The sequence below is a fragment of the Lissotriton vulgaris genome, chromosome 11, assembly GCF_964263255.1.
Source record: "Lissotriton vulgaris chromosome 11, aLisVul1.2, whole genome shotgun sequence".
In the NCBI taxonomy this organism is placed as follows: Eukaryota; Metazoa; Chordata; class Amphibia; order Caudata; family Salamandridae; genus Lissotriton; species Lissotriton vulgaris.
In genome coordinates this window covers 159,202,426-159,217,654 of record NC_141699.1, presented here as the reverse complement: position 1 = coordinate 159,217,654, position 15,229 = coordinate 159,202,426, and the positions used below count along the sequence as shown (strand labels likewise).

The window sequence follows — 15,229 nt, the reverse complement described above, 5'->3', positions numbered from 1 at the left end:
CAACATGCATTGTATGAAGCACTTAAAAGTAAAAAAAACACATCATTCGAAGCATGGACAGTAAGTCAGTGAATAAGTTCCGAAGAATACTTACAAAAGATATACAAGCAGCTAACAACAATATCCTAACTAGTAAGTCTTCGAACTGTTCAACAACAAGTTCCCATAGAGTCTTCCCTGAAAAAAACAAGTAAAAAAAACAAAGTTTCAAGATTAACTGCAACATGCACATCATAGCGAATACATAAATAAAAAAACAAAAAACTGTATGTAAAACACACTTACCTTCCTCAGCTGGTAATTCTGTTGCGGGATTTTATAGGGGGGGAGAAAACAGAAGAAACACAATCAGTGGAGTCAAAACATGCAAATTATGCATCAAATAATAAATTGCAAGGCAGCCTTAGCAGAATCTGCAATGGTCATTACTTTTAGCAACTGAAACCTAAGAAGCTCAAATCTGTTATCATTCGTGTTGCGCAACATTGTGGCATTCAAAAAGCTTTCTTTCTACAGTTTACAGAGCGTATCTTTAAAATTAGCTGAGCATAAAACAATAAATGTTATACAAAACACCGAATTCACTGCAGCTCCCTTCCCAGGAAGGCAAGCGGCACCAAAAACATTTGCATTTGCAATCAATCACTTCCTGAAGCCTTTAATCGCTGTTCTATCAATGATGTTGCTTTTCAGCCAAGTCATCATTTCTGCTGCCAGCTGTGCAGCTTCTGACACACTACACAGGGGTCAGGGGTTCAAGTCCAGAAAAGGGCCATAAATACTCATCGTGGGACCTCATCGTGCACCAGATTCGGATTTCGGTAAACTAAGCAATACCACTTGTTTTCTTTTTTTTAACCCAACTTCACACTACAAAGAAACAATCACAGACTTCGTAGTTGTTAGCAAGATGCAAGCAGAATACTCGTTACTTGTAACACTGTGAAGTGAGTTGTTCCCCACTCGTCGGCGTGCCTTATAAAAAACATTTAAATAGAGGTTTCACTTTTAGACCTGCAGATAGATTGGACTTTGCATTGTCAATTTTTAAGACTACGTGCCTGGTGCGTTTTAGTGCAGTAGTCCAACTTCATTTTAGGAAATATGTTTTATTTTTCTTAAGGCTGCCAATTAGCACTGGCCATGTTATCTAATCTTTCTGGTGTCTTCATGAACAACTGTACCAAACTACTCCAGATGTTTGTGTGCACATATTAGATTCAACGCGATCACACAAAGAACACGAATGCAACACTTGCTCAGCTACACTAAAACCACCTAATTTGTTAGGGCTTCAAAGATATTTACAATTCTACCTAGATCGAGTAAAGCATGCACCCTGAATATATGGATTCTTGGAGCAGACTGATTAACCAGCAAGTGCAGACTCCGAAGACTAAGCTAGTATAGCAGTTATAATAGAACAAACCTGAACCCGAAATAAACTCACAAGGCCAAATGAACCTAAAAGCAACCACCACTCCCCTGCCCCCCACGTACACCCTTCTCCAGAACTCAAAGCAACCCCTGAACTAACCTGAAGCACAAATTCCTCCCCCAGCGAAGTACCCAACTCAGAGTTCACTACTTTACTCCTCAGGACACCAAGCAGCAGCCACTTATCTTCACCTCGAGCAACCTTGCAACGTTATTCATTCACACAAAAGCACTCTGGGCTTGCATAGCTGATTTCATAATCGTATTGAAGTTCCTTCTTTTAAATGCGCACAGAAAGACATGAGTCACCACCCCAAGTTTCCCCCTTTAATTTGGACATTGAAAGCAGTCCCTCTAGGACTCGGACATGGGGCAACTGCGGACAATTAAAAAGGGATCGACCCACAGTGCAGGATGAATGCAAACACGACAAGCTAGGCCCCGGAGGATCAGCAGATGAAGAACCACGAGGCAGCTGTCAGCCATCTTCCGAGTTCCTCGGTCTACCGGTGCGGGGCCACCCCACGGTACTGATGGGAATGACAGGCAGGCCGTCGGCGCAGGGGCTCACTCAAGCGAGGGGTACGTGGAGGGAACCGCCACACATCCCCAAGCAGCTGATTGGGGGGGGGCACGCAAGGGAGGATGGAGAAGCAACATAGATCAGGGAGTGGTGGACTCTTAACACAGGCTATAAGGAAATGTGGGAACCGCACACGTGGCTGTGGAAGCTCCAGAGATGAACCTCAACCAAAAAGGGACTTTGGAGGTCCGTGAATAGGTACTGTCGAGGTTTAATTAAAGGTGCCGTGGAGGGCTCAATCACAGGGGCCGTGGAGGGCTCAATCACAGGGGCCGTGGAGGGCTCAATCACAGGGGCCGTGGAGGGCTCAATCACAGGGGCCGTGGAGGGCTCAATCACAGGGACCGTGGAGGGCTCAATCACAGGGACCGTGGAGGGCTCAATCACAGGGACCGTGGAGGGCTCAATCACAGGGACTGTGCTCAATCGAAGGTGCTACGGAGGCCGACTTAAAGATGCTGTGGCTGCTTAATCAAAGGGGATGTGGATGGCTCAATCACAGGGGCCATGGGGCTCAATCACAGGAGCCGTGGGTCACAATCGAAGGGACTGTGGCGGTCCACTTAAAGATGCTGTGGCTGAAGGGCTCTAACACAGGGTCTGTATAGGAGGTCCACAGCAAGGAGGATGAGCGTGGAGGGAGCTCATCCACAGATTGGGTCACATCGAGCCTTTGCCGGGTGCCGACACATAGGCCGGGATCACAATGGGGAGAAACATCAGTGGCAATCCGCACACGGGGCTGTGGCCTCACACCCAGGGGTGGAAGTTGGAGTATACCCACCGTTGGGCCCCCATCGCTCCTTCAGCTTCTTGACCTGCTCCAGGCCCAGCCCGGTGCTCTCGTTGACGTTGAAGTGAGACAGCACCTCCTCCACGGTCTTGGTGTGCGCGCTCTCCATGCTGGGGCCGTGCGAGGCTGCTGCCGCTCTCCTGGGTGGGGAGGGAGGTCTGACTCTCTTATGTCCCTGGGGGCTCGGCTCTAGCCGGGCATAGACAGGAGACGCTGACGGTTTTCAGACCCTCTGCCCCATCGGGCACACTGCGTGGTGGTGGTTGGGGGACTGCAGAGCGCTCACTACCGGCAGCCGCAGAGGTGTGGAGAGTCCCGTGTTGTGTGTGTCCCCCTGTTTCTCGTGCTCCCACTGACAGTCCCGCGCTGTTTCCGTGTCCTCCGCTTTCCGTGCCTTCCCTCCTCGTCCCGCTCTGCTGCTGCCGGCGCCGCTGCTCTGCTATAGCCTTTATCAGCTGCGCCTCCTCGACACTGCTGGCCGCCGCTGCATGTGGACGCTGCTCATTGGCCAGACGGGAACCTGAGGAGAGAGATGCGCAGCAGCTCGAGCCCTCCTCCCTCCCAGGACTCCGAGTCACCCTGACGTACCGGCATTGCGTAGGCCATAAACTAGTCATCCTACATGCCGGCTGCACGGATTCTTCTTAGTCGACGCCTGCCAACGCCGCGGCCACATTTAAATGGTATTCATATCGAACACTTAATATTGTGATATTCGATTATGCAAACATTATTAAGAATGTTCTACTATTTTACACGTTAAATAACCTTTATTTTGTATGGCTAAGTATTACAGTGATATATTTTCATTACGGGATTATTTCTGAAGCATATTTGAAACACACTAGTTACTAAGTTGTTTTACTTTTTTTGGAATACAACGCAAACAATGCGCAATCTACTCGATTGACTCTGAAAAAATAAATCATTTCGTCGAATAGAAAATGCTAACATTTCTACATGTTCATATTGTTTATTTGAGGATGAACATTAGTTTACTAATTTACCGTTGCTACTCTATTATATTTGGCTTAAAGAATTGGGTGCCATTGTCAACAGGTTGTTTTTGTTTTGGAGGAAGCTGTACATTTACGTTAAATCGAAAACCGTGAATGTTCCATAATTGATTCAGGAACAATGTGCATGTAAAATAGTTAAGCTCTGAGGGCGAGGTCTACTGACATGTAAACTTACCTTCCTTTTCATTTTATTGTCAAAATAATAACTAAGGTAGGAGTTTCTTACATTTTTAAAAATTATATATTCCGGACTGTTATGAAAACATGTGGCTATTATCAAAGGTCTGCCCTGAAACGTAACTCAAAACTTTATTTTCAAAATGGCCGACTACGTTGACAGATTTTCCACACAGGCCTTCTTCTATGTCCTCACCGCCACCTCCTCCCGCCTTTGCCGGCACAAACGCGTTTCCCTAAAACCCAGTTGCACTTGGAGAGGCGTCGGCTCAACTCCTACAGGCCTGCCTCGTAGTAACTTGAAGCCAAGTGACACAAAGAGTTGTTAAAAAAAAAAAAAAGGTTTGAAGCCATGACTCAACTCGGGCTACGGGTCTTACACAACATAGGCCCCGAAAGTACATTTGCTAGAAGTGTTCTAGTGAGAAGGAGTTTTCCTGGAACGTGAACCATACATGCCAACAGACCCCCCCCCCCCCCACCCCCCGATCTTTAAAGCTAAAAATTGTTTTATTTCAGATGTTTACCGCCTAAAGTTGACTCGTTTAAATGTGAGCAATTGGGGAAAATAATTTCCCCCGATTTTTTCACTTTCCTCTTTCAAAATGTTGGGCTGTATGAGAGCACTCCATGTGCTGACAAATTATGGCCAGCTAGGACAAAGCAGCAAAAGACGGAATACTCGTTTTGTATTTGTTTGTAGCACTTCCTGCTATATGTCCTTCTAGTCATTACATGTAGAGTGGATCCCATTGTAATGTTGTAGGACTGCATGCTCGCAGTCTAGTTGATGCGCACGTAGCCATGCGCTGGCGTGGGCGTGATAAGTCACCCCGCGCGGAGCATAAAATAAAGGAGGCGTGGCTCCGGAGCTAGTCCGGACAACGTGGAATACGAACAAGGTGTCCTGGGTCCCGTCATTGAGCGCAGCGACCACTGTGCTGCGCAACAAGTAATTTGGGGGCCCGACAATGGCGACAAGGGCTAGACGAGCCCATGCTGTGCCCCAACGGCCCGTGTAGCCTGCTCTGCTACCGCGTGCGCTCACGCCCCCGACCTCAGCAGGCCTCACACGCTGCGACCCGGATCGAGGCTGTCTGCCCCACGTGGGAGTGGCGGGGCGTGCTTCAGAGGCGGCCCTCGCAGCGGCGACTGCACTGAGGGGAGCAGCAGCAGGCACACTGCTTCAGAGGTAGAGACAGTACCTACACACTCTGCACCAGGTACCTGCGCAGCCCACCTCGCATGCGGCCTACATAAACCCAGCACCTCCTTCTGAGCTTAGGGGAGCACACCTCAGGGGTTAGCAGCGTAGCCCCCACCGGCAGAGACATAGCCCGGCGTTCCCAGCAGCCCGAGTGGCGGTTCAGGCGGAGAGGAGCCCCAGACCTGCGACGCCCGCCCCGGCGTGCCCACAGTGAAACGGTTGGCCTCTACATTCCACCATGGCGACCATCCCGCCCATGGAGCCTTTTGTGGTCGACGAAGCCCCAGCGTCCCTAGCTCCGCGGTGGAAAGACTGGACGGAGCGGCTGCAGTTTTACTTCGAGGGAGCTGGCACGGCGAGAGAAAGGCGCAGGGCGCTTCTTCTCCACCTCGGTGGGAAGGACATTCATCGGATTTATAAGACCCTGGTGGAAGCCACCCCTCATACATATGTCACGCTCCTCAATGCGCTCAATGCACATTTTGAGCCAATGGCCAGTAAGGACTACGAGCGTTTCATTTTCCGGCAGGCGCGACAGGAAGCTGAAGAATCCCTCGACGCATTCCATGGAAGACTGAAGGAACTGGCGAGCACATGCGGTTTCCGCGACGAACAAGAAGAAATACGTGGCCAAATCATTCAAGGCTGCTACTCCTCCAACCTGAGGGTGAAGATCCTTCCAGAGGATGGAAAACCGTTAGCGGACATTCTAAAACTAGGCCATTCCAAAGAGCTGTCACAGGCGAGAGCGTCACACATGGAGGCAGCGCTCCACAGACCTGTCAAGACTGAGCAAGTTAATGTGGCCGAGCAAGTCAATGTCGTCCGGCCGAAGCAATGCCCATTCGGGAGAGGAAGACCACCCTAACGTCGAAAAGAATGCGGATACTGTGGTGGAGCGCCACACCGGGCACAAGACTGTCCAGCGCGCGGGAGAAAATGCGGGTCGTGTGGGAGGATGAACCATTTTGCATCTGTGTGCAGATCATCCAAGCAGAAACGCGAAGCAGCCCATGCCGTAAGAGAAGACCCGGACAGCGAGGATATGGACGACGACTCCAATAATTATCCGGTCCACTATGTGTTTGCCATAGACCAGCCTCAGAGGCTGAAACGGAGACTCCCAAGGTGCAGAATAAGGATACAACACCAAAAGGTGAGAGCAACAATCGACACAGGAGCCTCGATCGAACTCATGGCGGCAAATGTCTACAACCAATTGCGAGAAAATCCCGCGCTGAAGGCGGCTAAAATCCGAGTATTCGCCTATGGACAAAAGACACCGATCGCGTTGATTGGGTGTTTCCAAACAGAGATACAGCACCAGGATCGGAAGACCCCGTCAACCATCTACGTCACCAAGGAAGGCAGTGGGATGCTTCTCAGCGGCCAAGCAGCCGAAGACCTCCGCCTGATATCCTTCGCGATGGCGGTGTTGGAAGAAGAACTGGACACGATTCTCGAAGAGTTTGAAGACACCTTCCAGGGCATTGGATGTCTAAGTGGAAAAGAAGTGTCTCTCCACATCGACCCGTCCATTCAGCCAGTAGCCCTCCGACACCGACGAATAGCATTCCACCTTAGGAAAAAAGGTGGAGCAAGAACTTGAGACCCTCGAGAAACAAGGCATAATCGAGAAAGTCAGCGGGCCCACTCCGTGGGTGTCGCCAATCGTGGTGGCGCGGAAGCCCAAACAGCCAGGGCAGGTCCGCATCTGCGTCGACATGCGCCTACCCAACGCAGCAGTGAAGAGGGAACGACACTTAACCCCCACCATAGACGACATCCTGGGAGAACTAAACGGGGCGAAGTGGTTCTCAAAAATGGACCTGAGGTCAACTACCCCTACACCCGGACTCCAGATACATCACCACTTTCTCCATCCACGTGGGCCTCCGGCGCTATCGACGACTTAACTTCGGGATATCGAGCGCCTCAGAAGTCTTCCAAAACACGATTCGGGAGGTCCTGAGCGGACTCACAGGAGTCCTGAACGTCAGCGACGACCTGCTGATATACGCTAACACTGTGGAGGAACATCACCAGAGGCTCAGAAGCGTGTTGCAAAGAATCAAGGAGTCAGGTCTTACGCTACATCGGGAAAAGTGTCAGTTCCTGCCGAACAAAATCAGCTTCTTCAGATACACATTCTCCGACAAGGAAGTAGTGTGGCTCACTGGTTAGAGGCGGCAGACCCGAGAGCAGAGGACGGCCCGGGACCAGGGTTCGATTCCCGGCGCGGCAGGTTTCTGGACCAGGGTCAGCGGACTCGATAATTCTCTCGCCTCGGTGCCCACTCTGACCAGCGATCACACTCGGCAACTCTGGGCATTAGCTTGCCTCATCTTCACTAACGGCCCCACCAGACCGCCGGGGATGCCTGGTCTCACCCTGGAGATACCCGTTAAAGGACCATCTCTCAGGGAAGCCAGGAAGGGTTTCGCAGCGGTCGAAGCGCCTTGGGACCCTACGGGTAAGTAGTGCGCTATATAAATGCCTATACATACATACAAGGGAGTGGCCCCAGACCCGGGCAAGGTGAGAGACGTGCAGGCGGCCCCCGCGCCGACCAACATATCGGAGGTTCGGAGTTTCCTAGGAATGGTAAATTTCTGTGGGCGGTTCATCCCGGACCTGTCCAACCTCACCAGACCACTACGGGAGCTCACCAAGTCCACCACCCCCTGGCAGTGGGGAGAAGAGCAGGAGCTGGCATTCCAAAACACCAAAGCCGCGCTATCGGCTGACAAGACTTTATCGTACTTCGACCCTGCCAAACCAACCAACATAGCCGTAGACGCCAGCCCATACGGATTAGGAGCGGTGCTAACACAAAGCCAAGGTGGTGATGACTGGGCACCCATTGCCTACGCCAGCCGGTCCCTGACCGAAACCGAACAACGGTACTCTCAGATCGAGAGGGAGGCGATTGCAATCCATTGGGCCTGCAGACATTTCCACGTATACGTATATGGGCATCCATTCACCGTATCTACTGATCACAAACCTCTAATTCCACTCTTCAGGGGGTCAGTATCCAAACCTCCACCCAGAATAGAGAAGTGGATCCTCCAACTTCAGGAATACGACTACAAGCTGGAATTCAAGCCTGGCGCAACAAACCCGGCAGACTACCTCTCCAGGCATCCCAGGGCAGCGACTAACAAGGAGAAGGAAGATGCCGAAGAAGCAGAGGAATTCGTGAGAACAATCCTGGAAAGATCACGACCATTGCCCATGGGCATCGACATGATTGTGGAGGCTACTCGTAGTGATGAGGTTCTCCAATTAATAGTAAGTGCACTGCGAAATAACGATTGGAAGACCCTTCAAGCATCATTAAGCAAGAGGACACCCGAAGCAAAGAGTGCCCTGGAAACCATCCTCAAAGTAAAGGATGAACTGTCAGTAGACAGCCAAGGGTGCCTCCTAAGAGGACCGCGAATCGTGATGCCGACAAGTCTGACCCAACAAGCAATTGAACTGGCTCATCGTGGTCACCAGGGAATGGTGAAGACCAAAAGTAGACTCAGGGCAAAGGTGTGGTTTCCGGACATGGACACCAGAGTAGAACAGACTGTCAAGGAATGCCGATGGTGCCAAGCAGCAGGAACACTTGAGTGCCCGCCCCCAGTCATTACCGAAGATAACCTGAGGAAGCCATGGGAACGAGTGAGTGCAGACTTCGGACACCTTCCGGATGGCCGCTACATGCTCATCATCATCAATGACTTTACCAAGTATCCCGAGGTAGAAATAATAACCTCACTGGCTGCCAAAGAAGTAGTAGCAAAGTTTGAGAAGGTCATTGCCACCCACGGTATCTTCGAGCAGGTTAAGACCGACAACGGACCGCCTTTCCAGGGGCAAGAATTCGCTGACTACCTCCAAGAGTGGGGAATCCAGCACCGGAAAGTGACCCCCAGGTGGCCTCAAGCCAATGGAGAGGTAGAGAGGTTCATGCGGACTCTTAAAAAAGTCAACCGGATCGCCCACGCTGAAGAGGCACCGCTGGAGAGAGCCATATACACATTCCTTAGGGAGTACCGGCTCACGCCCCATCCCACGACCACAGCTGCCCCGGGGCCATCGGCAATGGGAAGGATAGTCAGAGACACGATACCCCACCATCATACCTGGACCCCAAATGAAGCAAGCTCCCGACAAACCCTGCTCAATCGGAAGTTCTCCAATGACTACGCCAGCTTCAGACGCCGAGCCAAGGAATCGTCCATTCGGGAAAGAGATCAAGTCTACGTGAGAGACCGATACCCAGGGAGCAAATTCCGACTTCCATTCGAACCCAGACCCTGGACCGTCACACGCCGATCTGGCACCATGGTAACGGACCAACGCGATGGAGAAACCGTCACACGCAACGTATCATTCTTCAAACAAGCCTCCGTCCCATCAGAGGATCATTCCAGCCAAGAACCAGACAGAGCGCCGCCAAGCCCAGCGGAATGTAACAACAGCCCATCGGGAAGTGAGCATGGAACCCCATCGGACAGATCTGCAGTGAGCTCAACACCTTCCGAGGGGCCTAGTGCTGCCAGTCCCCGCCTGTCCGGGATGGAGCTGTCGCCAACCCTGACCCGACAGGAGGCTCCACGGAGAGTTCTGTTTTGAGGGGAGGCCGCGGGCTATGGACTGAGAAGAAAACCAGCCCCATCTTCGCAGCTGGCGGACTTTGCAGTAGGCTGAGATCGAAGCACCTGATCACCAGACTCGTAACCGGCCTCTTGCACATTATCATTTTCTCCCAGCCAAACGATGCAGAGTGATTCTTTTGATAACTGTTATATTTTCGTTTTAATAAAGGTTAAAAGGAATGTAATGTTGTAGGACTGCATGCTCGCAGTCTAGTTGATGCGCACGTAGCCGCGCGCTGGAGTGGGCGTGATACGTCACCCCGCGCGGAGCATAAAATAAAGGAGGCATGGCTCCGGAGCTAGTCCGGACCACGCGGAATACGAACAAGGTGTCCCAGGTCCCGTCATTGAGCGCAGCGACCACGGCGCTGCGCAACAAGTAATTTTGGGGCCCGACACCCATCTCGTGACAGGAAAAAAGCCAGGAAGTAAAAGTAAATCGGCTGTAAGCTCGCCATAACGGGCTCCTTAAAGCTTAGCCTACCTATTATCCTCCTTGCGTTTTTTTCCCCATGCCTGGCTTGGGCCTCCGATGTTACACCACTGAACCTTTCTCTAATAGGCACAGGAAGGGGCACAGTGTACTACGTGAGAGCAAATTTCTACATTCAGAAAGGCTGGCATGGATCCCTGGAATGCTTCCTTAGACTTGTTTTTACCTGGTATGAGGAGGTGAGAACAAGTCACGGTCAGGAGCACGCTTACTGAATGCAGTTTGTAATTTTGGCTGGCCGAGATAATGCAGGTGAACGTTTCAGGCCTCGTATGCAGAGAATTGTCTTTGTTGTTGGCAATCACATGTGTTGGAGATGCAACAAGAACGTATCTCTTTTGCATGCATGTGCTTTGAAATGGCTTTAGCTCACTTCTGCGCATGTGCGTTTGATTCACTTCCTGGGGAAGTTGCTTTTTGGCTTAGGTGTTTTGTTGGTTATGTTTTTTGTAACAATCTTTAACAGTCTAAAATGCTTATGATGGTACTTTACTTGTGTGCATATAAAAGCATTGGTATTATTTTCTCTGTCTGATGTTTACACTGTGCTCACTTTATTTTGGTACTGTAGCTACCTAATTTGTCCAGCACTTTCATCCAGCAGGGCACACTTGACTGCCTATTACCAGTACTGTAACCCGTCATAAAGCACCAACCACTTTAACTTACTGAGCCCTATAGATCATGGCTACGAATGGCGTGTCGCCAATTCTATGGCAGGACAGGAGGCTCAGATTATGCTTTCTCGATTTCTTTTCTACAAACAGCAGCCAATAGGAACACAGTAAAGAAACGAAAAACTACAAATCCCATGAGCACTTAGGCAACCATAGAGAGCATATCCCTATATAAACAACCATAGAGGGCAAGACTTCCTCTTTCTTTGCTGCTTCGCAGCCAGTTAAGTCTCAGAAGAGAACAAGGAGAACCCTACTCACATAGGAACCAGGGCATACATTTATATCAAAAAACAACGGCTCCAGTGGACTAGTACTTTAAATATATCTTTAACTATGGCTAAATAGCAATTCAAATGGACAAGGGCTAGCAGGGATGTCAAAAAAGGCCGCACCATCAATTTGAGAGAGTACTCAAAAACTGTTTATAAACCAAATCACAGATCACAAGATTGTACAATTCTATGCAGCTTGTCACGTAATCATGTGAACACAAAGAGAAAAATTGTGCACAGTGTCCCAAGTGTACATGTGAAACCAAAAACATTAAATAGACAACATATATAAATTACATACAAATAGGTTTCTCATACAATAACAAGGAAAAAGGAAAATGACCAAAATATTAATAGTGAATGGATATTAGTGTCTCTAAATGATCGTAGGCACTAGTACTAATTACGGACAGGACGATGCCTGAATCGGTAATTGTGCCCCTTTGTGGCGTTTCCGTAACCACGCGTTGTTGGTGATCAGACCAACAACGCGTGGTTACGGAAACGCCACAAAGGGGCACAATTACCGATTCAGGCATCGTCCTGTCCGTAATTTCTACACATCCAGCACAAAGATGTGGACGTATTGTGCGCTACCAGGCGCTCTCTCTACATTTTAAGTCCACGCCCTACACGTATTGACAACATCAAGCCCTAGGATAATTCTTGACCACTACAGTGTACCCGGCTGGGCTACCTGTAAGTCATTTACAATTTTTATCACACTTGGTGAGAATACAAGTAACTATTCAGATGTCCCCTATTGTCTTGTCCTGATGAGACCCACATCCCTAAGGGTCGAAACGCCGTCGACGCCATAAGGAATTGAACCAACTACTAGTGCCTACGATCATTTAGAGACACTAATATCCATTCACTATTAATATTTTGGTCATTTTCCTTTTTCCTTGTAATTGTATGAGAAACCTATTTGTATGTAATTTATATATGTTGTCTATTTAATGTTTTTGGTTTCACATGTACACTTGGGACACTGTGCACAATTTTTCTCTTTGTGTTCACATGATTACGTGACAAGCTGCATAGAATTGTACAATCTTGTGATCTGTGATTTGGTTTATAAACAGTTTTTGAGTACTCTCTCAAATTGATGGTGCGGCCTTTTTTGGCATCCCTGCTAGCCCTTGTCCATTTGAATTGCTATTTAGCCATAGTTAAAGATATATTTAAAGTACTAGTTCGCAGCCAGTTAAGTCATTTTCCTTCTTTATACTTGAATATTGTAATTCTTATTTTGCTTGCCTTGTGCTCGCTCATTGCGCTTGACTGCTTGCAGCGCTTCTGGTTTCGCTGCTTTCGGCGTCTGCCCTGCAGCTGCTGTGCTCGTTGTGGTGTGTTTGCTCTGGCTTCTCGGTTCGCCGTGCGTGCTGTGAAAGCACGGGTCGCCTCTCTTTGTGCTCGGGCGCTTTGTGCCCGCATAGCCTGTGGAGTGGGACCGGGGACTCGAGCGGTCGCGCGCTATTGTCGCGCGCTATTGTCGCGCGTCGCTCTATTTCCGGGTATTGCAGGCGGGCGTCTGCGCATGCGCGACAGCCCTTTGTTTACTTTCCGTGTCCCTCACGGATTTATGACACGCTAGAAGCGGCGTTTCTTCTCAGCCTGTGCCCACTGCCTGCCGGAGAGTTCCCTTTGACAACCTTTCCTCTTCAGGGTTGGGGTTGTATAATAAGTAGAGGCATTGCCTAGAGTGGCTTTGGTGCAAGCCTGTCCCTCCACATTTCACCAGTTCCTCTGGGGAGCGTGTGGCTCTCCATATTTGGCTTGCTGAGGAGTTGTCACCCCCCTTGACTGGGTCACTTCTGTGTCCTGTTCCTTCTTCCTGTGTGGGCTTTTGTCTGTCTCTCCTTTCAGCCTCATTGTATTTACCATGGCAGGTTATGAAGAGGAGGACGACTACTATTACGACGAGGAGCCTGAAGACTCCTTTGAATATAATTTAGTCGATGCACTTGACCAAGGGGTGCAACACTCTGTAAATTCCGCGCTGGTCCGTGCCATTGGGCCGGTGAAGCGTCATCTGACTGACTATGCGCAGCAACAAGGTTGGATTCCTTCTTCTGCGTCTGCCAAGCTCTCTTCTAAATCCCCACGGAATCCTCACAAATCGGATTTTGTGAAGTTGGCTAAATCTTTGTCTAGCTCCAGTGGTTCTAAGAAGGCTATACCCTCTACCCCGGATACTGAGGATGCCTCTTCCTCGTCCTCCTCTTCTGGTCCCTCTGGTCCTCCTGCTAAGAAGTCTAGGAAGGAGCATTTTGTTGACGCATCTGCGCATCCCCCGGTGCTTACCTTTGAGCCCGCGGACATAGTCCATCTGAATTCGAAGTCCTGGCTCCCTGCTCCTGAGGTCGCAGAGTACGTCCAGGCCCACATTCGAGAATCTTTTGATTAGGAGGTGCGTTCTCGTCTTCGATCCGAGTGTCCTCGCCCGGATTTGGCAGACAAACTCTCAGAGACTCCTGAGGTAGATCCCACTATCCTTACCTACCTTAAGAAGTTCACGAAAGACCCCAAGAAGGGCATTGATAGATCCTGGCGTCTGTGCCAGGATAAATTGTTAGATCTCCTTGGCCCGCTCACTAAAATTCTGGACTTAGGTTACCAGGCTCAGGGGTCTGCTTCTGGCATCGACCCGGACGAGCTGATTGGTTGGGCCCAGCGGGCTATTTGCCGGTTGGGAAATGCAAATTGTGCTCTTTCCACGGAGCGTCGCCGTTCCATTCTTCTTCAAATGGACCCACGAATGACGGAACTGGCTTCTTCAGAGTCAGGGCTCCTTGCCCAGGGCCTTCTGTTTGGTCAACCGTTCCTCCAGGAGCTGACTAAGTTCGTCTCTACTTTCAGTGGCCTGGATAAGGCGCAATCTTCTCTCCGCAGGGCGTTCCGCCCGGTTTTTGGCAGGGCCGGACGCTCCAAGGGACGTTCGTTCGGCCGTGCTTCTGGCCAGCAACGTGGCAATCAGTCCCAGCAGGGAGGAGGACAACAATCTTCCTATTCCGGTTCCAAATCAAATTTCTACCCCTCCCACAAAGGCCATGGGCAGGCCTCTAAAGGCGGTTATGGCGGACAACATGGAGGACGTCATGATTTCGCAAACACAGGTGAGCCTAATTCCTTACGATACAGTTGTCCTGGGGGGCAGAGTGCAATTTTTACTTCCCAATTGGCGTACAATCTCCAGCGATGCTTGGGTGTTACAGACAGTTTAAGGTTACCTCATAGAGTTTTACCATCCTCCCCATCAAACTCTCGTCCCTTCTCCCCTCGTTTTTTCCCAACAAGATCAGGCCGTCATCTCCACGGAAATCGAGTCCCTTCTGGTGAAGGGAGCCATTGTGCGGACTTCTCTGCATCCTCAGGGGTTTGTCAGCAATGTGTTCCTGGTGGAGAAGAAAGGGGGAGGTTCTCGCCTGGTGCTCAACCTCAAAGAGTTCAACAACGGAGTGGTCTATCGCCACTTCAAGGTGGAGGGCATCCATCTTCTCAGGGATCTCCTTCGCAAAGGCGACTGGATAGTTCGCCTAGATTTGAAGGACGCTTACTTGTCCGTCCCCATCTTTCCGCCTCATCGCCGTTTCCTCCAATTCCAGTGGTTAGGGACGTGGTTCGAGTACACGGTTCTCCCGTTCGGTCTCTCGTCCGCTCCGTGGTGCTTCATGAAGCTTTTGAGACCAGTCATGGAATCGCTGAGGGCACGCGGGGTGCATCTGATCGTGTATCTAGACAACATTTTGTTGATGGCTCAGTGTCCTGTCCAACTGCAGACCCACTTAGCGTGGACGGTCGAACTCTTGCAGTCTCTAGGATTTCTAGTGAATCCTCAAAAATCTCTTTTACATCCCTCTCAGTCGATCGAGTTCCTGGGTTTCCTAGTCGACTCGGTCTCTTGTCAACT

The 15,229-nt window shown here is 50.1% G+C and overlaps 1 protein-coding gene across 3 annotated transcripts in view; it reads right to left on the bottom strand.

Annotated features, from left to right (window-relative positions):
* The window catches only part of ATP2A2 (ATPase sarcoplasmic/endoplasmic reticulum Ca2+ transporting 2), a 311,453-nt gene extending 308,059 nt beyond the window's left edge, over positions 1–3,394 (bottom strand). For 2 of the 3 annotated variants that reach the window (XM_086943012.1, XM_086943011.1), the window contains exons 1-3: positions 2,805–3,286; positions 286–303; positions 95–177 (exon numbers count right to left, since the gene is read on the bottom strand). In XM_086943012.1, coding sequence (XP_086799138.1) covers positions 95–177; positions 286–303; positions 2,805–2,922 — 219 coding nt within the window. In that variant the 5' untranslated portion in view covers positions 2,923–3,286. Of the gene's footprint in view, positions 1–94; positions 178–285; positions 304–2,800 lie in introns of all 3 variants that reach the window. The other variant, XM_086943013.1, reaches the window with a different exon arrangement.
* Positions 3,395–15,229: the final 11,835 nt, after the last annotated feature.